At 30.1% G+C, this 6,082-nt stretch overlaps 1 protein-coding gene across 1 annotated transcript; it reads left to right on the top strand.

Annotated features, from left to right (window-relative positions):
* Nucleotides 1-2,162: 2,162 nt before the first annotated feature.
* LOC135926038 (gastric triacylglycerol lipase-like) lies at nucleotides 2,163-5,950 on the top strand. Its single transcript, XM_065461691.1, has 7 exons — nucleotides 2,163-2,373; nucleotides 2,423-2,624; nucleotides 2,823-2,937; nucleotides 3,157-3,419; nucleotides 3,729-3,859; nucleotides 4,604-4,744; nucleotides 5,587-5,950. The coding sequence occupies exons 1-7, from the start codon at nucleotides 2,206-2,208 to the stop codon at nucleotides 5,824-5,826; spliced, it is 1,260 nt and encodes a 419-aa protein (XP_065317763.1). The 5' UTR covers nucleotides 2,163-2,205; the 3' UTR covers nucleotides 5,827-5,950.
* The last annotated feature ends 132 nt before the right edge of the window (nucleotides 5,951-6,082 follow it).

Genomic DNA, 6,082 nt, shown 5'->3' with positions numbered 1-6,082 from the left:
AAATTCTATGGAAATAAACAATAAAATTTTATTTGAATAACACATAGAAATTATTAAAATATATTTATAAATAAATCTAAAATAATAGTCACCTAATTTAATTTTTTTTTTTGAAATTTAAATTTAAATTTTAAAAATCTGTATTGTAAGTTTAGTTTTCAAAATAATTTAAAATTTAAAATGTCCACGATAGAGATTGACATCGAAGATAAACTTTAGTACATATCATATCGACAAAGTAATTTCCCTGGAAAATGATGATATTATGGAATTTCCTCTTACCAGATTCGCCTAATATTTTAATCTTAGATAGAAAAAAAAAATTAAGCACATGATATAAATTTGGTTGTAGGCCCAAGAAATGGTATCTTTTGTATGCTATAGCATCTAATCAAATATTGAATAACGATTAATGGTTAATTTGTTGGCTTTACCAAATTGCTATCTCCGTTATCCTTATTTATATTAAGATTTTTTATCATGCCATAATGGTATTGTATTTAAGTGAGTTTTTGAGGGTTCATATTTTAGCAGTTCCTTCTTCGCAGCTAACGCATTTTTCACAATTGCTTTATCCCTTTTTTGTCTAAATTTTGGACAACTAATGAGTGAATAGATATTTTTATTAAATTTTGTATAATTCATTTAGAACCAAATGTTATTTGGTGGATTAAAATTTAATAACTAATAATTTTTCAAATTTTGAGGTCGGATAAGCTTGTGGTGATCATTTATTGAGGGAAAGAATTTTTTTTCGAGGGATCAGGTTTGAGGGCCAAAAAATTTAGGGTGCTCTCCCTATAGGGCCTGCTCCGTGGCTACGGCCCTGATTTTCTATCTGTAGAATCTGTCCACTAAACTATAATATTTTTGCTTGTAATGATCATTCTAGAGATAAAAACCCTTTTAGTTGACTTTATTCCTAGTGATACCCAAAAACTCTGGTGCCCGTAACAACTTATAAGTTATAGCCAACTCACTATCTAATTATGATTGCAACACTTCTATCACGAATGGGCAGGGGGGGGGTATTTGTTTATTCCAAAATATGCCGCCTTTTTATTTATTTATACCGAAGGAAGGAAGGAAGGAAGGAAGGAAGGAAGGAAGGAAGGAAGGAAGGAAGGAAGGAAGGAAGGAAGGAAGGAAGGAAGGAAGGAAGGAAGGAAGGTAAAGGAAGAAAGAAAGAATTAAAGAAAAGAAAGGAATAAATAAATACCTGTCATTTAACCCAGGGTACCTCTAGGAGTGGACTGATGTTCCTAAAGTGTATCAATATGCCCTGATTTCTCCTATATATATATATATTCATGGAGAATTTGAATATTAGCAAAATAATTTCTAATATTTATGAAAAAATGTTTAATTTTTGAATATCTAAATAATTTCAGAAAATACAAATAATATTAAATAGTAAAATCGAATTGAATTTAATAGAATAGTGGTAGGTTTATAAAAGACATAAAAATTGACCCTTTTATTTTTGACCAGATTATTAAAAAAATTATTTTCAACTTATTTAATTGAATTTCGTAATCATAAATGGAACATGATGCCTTTGTTGTAATGCATTAGCTATAATGAACTTATAAAATTAATACGGTATTAAAAAAATTTGTTTTCATTTTCCAGGCTAATAATGAGACTAGGAAACGTGGATTGCAGTTAGGGAGCACAGATATCTTTATAAAATTTAGTTGGAATCCTCTCTGTGAGTAACTTATTAAAACAAATAGATGATAAAGTTGTATTCACGCATATGGGAAACGTAAAGGAATGTTTAAATAAAAATACATAATAATCATGAAAAATAGGATAGAAAGAACAATGTTTTAAAATTGCTTAACCCATTGTTAAGATTAATTTATTCAAGAAATATATTACAAAATAAATTTAGTGAGATTTCATTTAATGTTAATCTAAAAAAAAATTATAAATTATGAAGATATTTATAAACAACTTTTACATTTTATTATATAAATATAAAAGAATGAACTTTTAAATTTTAATTAAAATTGTGTTAAACTTTATTTTTTTTAAACAACTTTAAATTAAATAATAGGAATGGTGATATGATTATATTAAATTTCATTTTTTTCGGGGAAAAATAATTTTTATTTTCTTTAAAGTTGAATTATAAGTCTGATTTACTTATAGAAAACACTAGAGACAAAATAAGACTGATTGCAACAATAATACAACCCAATGATTATACAAATTTTGTTGTTGATTCATCTTTTAAATGGGATAAAAATTGCGCAGAATGCTTATCTAGAAAGTCAGGAAACGGATCCATACAGTTACTACAATGGTGCAAATTTAGGAAAATTTTTTGGTGGGATTTCAACAGACCCAGAGATAACTATGTCTCCAGTAAATTTAATTTTTCTTAATAAATTTAAAAAAAAATTGCTTGTCGTAGGGAGAGATGATAAGAGCCAGAGGTTATACTTACGAAAATTATGAAGTTGAAACGGAAGATGGATTTATCCTGCAATTACATAGAATTCCGTTCGGCAGAACAAAGAACAATTCAACAGCCGCGATAGCCTCCGTTTACTTGCAGCACGGTTTGCAGTGCACGGCTTGCGACTTCCTGATCAATTTAGAAAACCAGAGTTTAGGTTAGGGAATAGGGATAATTGAATGAACTTCATATAGTTATGTAATGAATCATTACTTTTGATTATACTTTCGTATTTACGTGCATGTCCAGGGGTCAGGTTAGAGGGGTTTGAACCGTAAAACTTAACTACGCTTTTAAAACTGAACCAAAATTTAATAACGACTTTTTACTATTTTATTTCTACTCAATCCCAAAGCGTATATTTTGGCCGAAAATGGTTTCGATGTTTGGTTGGGCGACATAAGGGGTAACACGTATTCCAGGAGACATAAAACGTTTACGTCAGATGACAACGAATTTTGGGATTGGAGGTATATTAGCATTATTTATTTTTTCCCAAATTTTTTTAGATTAAAATTTATAAAAGAAATTGGGAGATATGAATTAAGTATTTATAATTTGCGATTCCAACCATGGTAGGCTCACATTTGCCCCATGTTTTTCAGAAATAATTTTCTTCCCACACCTATTGTACACGCTTGCCATTTTTTTTAAAAAATTATTTTGCCCGCTAATAACATATCTCGAAGCTTCGATGAAATGGCTAGATACGATATCCCGGCGTTCATCAATTTCATCCTCAAAAAAACGAGCCGAGAATACTTGTACTACGTAGGGCATTCCCAGGGAGCCATGGTGGCATTCGCACATTTCTCCCAGAATCCTAAGATTTCTTGGAAGGTCAAAATGTTTTTCGCGCTGGCGCCCGTAGCCTACTTGAAAGATATCAAATCTCCCATGAGAATGATAGCGTTTATGTCACGTGCCTTAGAACTCATAAACAACATGTTCGGTATATTTTGAATAAATAATACATCGTATCATATATATATATATATCTTATTACTTGTTAAAATTTCGTAATTAAATCATTCATATAAAAGAAAATTCTGATTTAAATCGATACAAAGATTCTCACACCCCCCCCCCCCCCAACTCAAAAAAAATCAAAGAAAATCCATTCTAAATTTTTATTGGATACCTGGATACCAAAACTCTTCTACATTTTATTAGAATAAGATAAGAACCGACTAATTTCATAATAATTAATGATGCAGGAAGACTTCAATAAAAAATTATATAATATATATCGTTATTCAAGGTAGCAGAGAATATATGCCTAGAAACGCTTTATTAGAATGGATGGCCGCGTCTGTCTGTCCCCATACTATAGAGCTCTGCGCCAATATGCTATATTTAATTGGAGGTCCAGAGACGGGAAATTTTAATAAAGTTTAAACAAAAAACTATAATATTTTTTTAACTTAAATTTATAGGTCTCATTTAAGTATTTGAGATAAAAAATTTCATATACCAATTCTTTCAAATTTCGAAATATTCACTAATATAATCATATCACTATTTATAATAGCATATATGTACGTTTCTTTGAAGATGTTATACAACTTGCAAAATATTTGCCTATTAGTTTTTAAGTATAAAATAGAAAGGGGGGTCATTCAAGTATTAAATCTGAATTCTCAGTAAACAAAAAAAAATATCCCATTATGAGTGAGCTATATAAGCTTGTCCTATAAATTCCGAAAGTTAGAAAATTAAATCAGATTTACAACTTGAAAAGGCAGGATAATTCTTTAAATTTTCTAAAAATCATATCTAATTTCTGATATAATTTTTAGAAATGCTAAATAGATATAATAGCTCGCTACATAAGAAAGATACTTACAAGGAGAAACCATTTAAAGGAGAATTTATAATAACTGATATGTATAAACTATGCAATTTTTTACGCGTAAAGGGTAATAATCTACAGCGTCGTCATGGAGTGAATATGTTTTTTTAGAGGCAGCTAGCTTATATTTACCCCCCCCCCCTACCATGTCCTCTTTAGGAGCCTACCTTTTTACCGATATATGGAGGGAAAATGGCTTCCCCGCCCGCCCCCTCCTTCATTTTTTTATAAATAAATTACGTGATTATTAAGGAATGAACGATAATTTATTTTTCAAAATGTAGAGTAAAGTGCCAGTCATCTACGGACATTACCCCGCAGGAACGTCGGTTAGAAACATTGCTCATCTTTGCCAGGGTATTTTAAAGGGCGATTTTAGTATGTACGATTACGGTTTTTTTAAAAACCTGAAAGAGTACGGAAAGGTAAATTTACGTTAAAATAATGCGATCTCTCCTCCTATTTTTTTTTTTAAAAAAAAAAATATATATATATTATGAAAATGGAAGAAAAAATTGTTCAAAAATATATCAGAAATCTAACGACCTATCTGCGAGTGGTCCCGTTTGCCCCGACCCGGATTTTTCTCGGTCCTGCAGGACCGACCCGCACGGGTAGCGCCGTATTTTATCGCTATCATCAGCTATAAAAATTTTAAAATAAATGTAACATATTTTTTAAAAAAAAAAATCCGGGCCGGGCCGTGTACTCCTGCAGGTCTCTGATTTATCTTATAAAGAAAATCTTTTCAACCCGCCCCCCCCCGGGTTTTATATTGCCGGTCAGGATTTTTTTAATATCCGACCCGGGTATATTTAAAGAAAAAATTATAAATGCGGCGGGATCGGTGGACCGGGGTCAGGAGGTCTCCGAAATATATGTGCACCATCTTCAAGGCTAGAGACAAAAATAAATCAGCTAAACCTTGAAAAAGCGGAAGTTATCTTTCGGGTTGAACCTCGAAATTGAGATGACAATGAACAATAATAGTCCTCTAGGCTAAATATTTTTTTTTTTGCGTAGAAACCTATCTAGAAAAATTTACTATTTTGAGGTTTACATTTTATATTTTTGAAAAAAATTAAGTAATAAAGTATTTGAATTTACTTGGCCTCACCCCTTTATACCCCAGAATTAAAAAAAAGTTTCAAAAATTATTAATTTTATTAAAATACATTATTATTTATATTAAGTTATAATAATGATCTAATATTATTATCGCAATGTGTGAATGAAAAATCTCTTTTTTTATCAAAAAAAAACACAGCCTGAACCACCATCGTACGATATAAGTCAAATGATGGTTCCTACAATGATATTTTGGGGAGTTAAAGATTGGTTAGCCGACCCTGAAGACGTGAACAAGTTGATTCCCAAAATTAAAAACTTGTTGGGTAATTATAAATTCGAAAATTCGAATCATTGGGATTTTATCTTCGGGACAAATGCCGCAAAGGATTACTACTCCATCATAGTCAAAACCATGCTAGCTTCAGAAAAGAACTAAAGAACCCTTCTAAATTAGTCAATTATTTGTATTACTATTTTCTTCATTGTTGTGCAAATTTTTTTATTTCATTTGCATTTATTTCAATGTAAAATTTTATCATTATTTTCTGTACTTTTTTGGATAGCGATATTTCTTTTATTAAGATATTTTTTAAAAATTTAAAATATGATATAATTTAAATGTAGACAATCATAATAATAAAGATTATTTAGTCAATTTAATCTTTTTCCTAGTATGAACGATTTTTTTTTTG

Source organism: Gordionus sp. m RMFG-2023, chromosome 3 (genome assembly GCF_954871325.1).
Source record: "Gordionus sp. m RMFG-2023 chromosome 3, tfGorSpeb1-WG-v2, whole genome shotgun sequence".
NCBI classification, from domain to species: domain Eukaryota; kingdom Metazoa; phylum Nematomorpha; class Gordioida; order Chordodea; family Parachordodidae; genus Gordionus; species Gordionus sp. m RMFG-2023.
This window is presented reverse-complemented; position numbering and strand designations above follow the sequence as displayed.

Coding starts and splice junctions, on each gene's coding strand:
- LOC135926038 (XM_065461691.1), top strand. CDS start 2,206: ATGATTATACAAATTTTGTTGTTGATTCATCTTTTAAATGGGATAAAA. Junction 3,420..3,728: donor ACTCATAAACAACATGTTCG/GTATATTTTGAA, acceptor TCGTTATTCAAG/GTAGCAGAGAATATATGCCT. Junction 4,745..5,586: donor ACCTGAAAGAGTACGGAAAG/GTAAATTTACGT, acceptor AAAAAAACACAG/CCTGAACCACCATCGTACGA.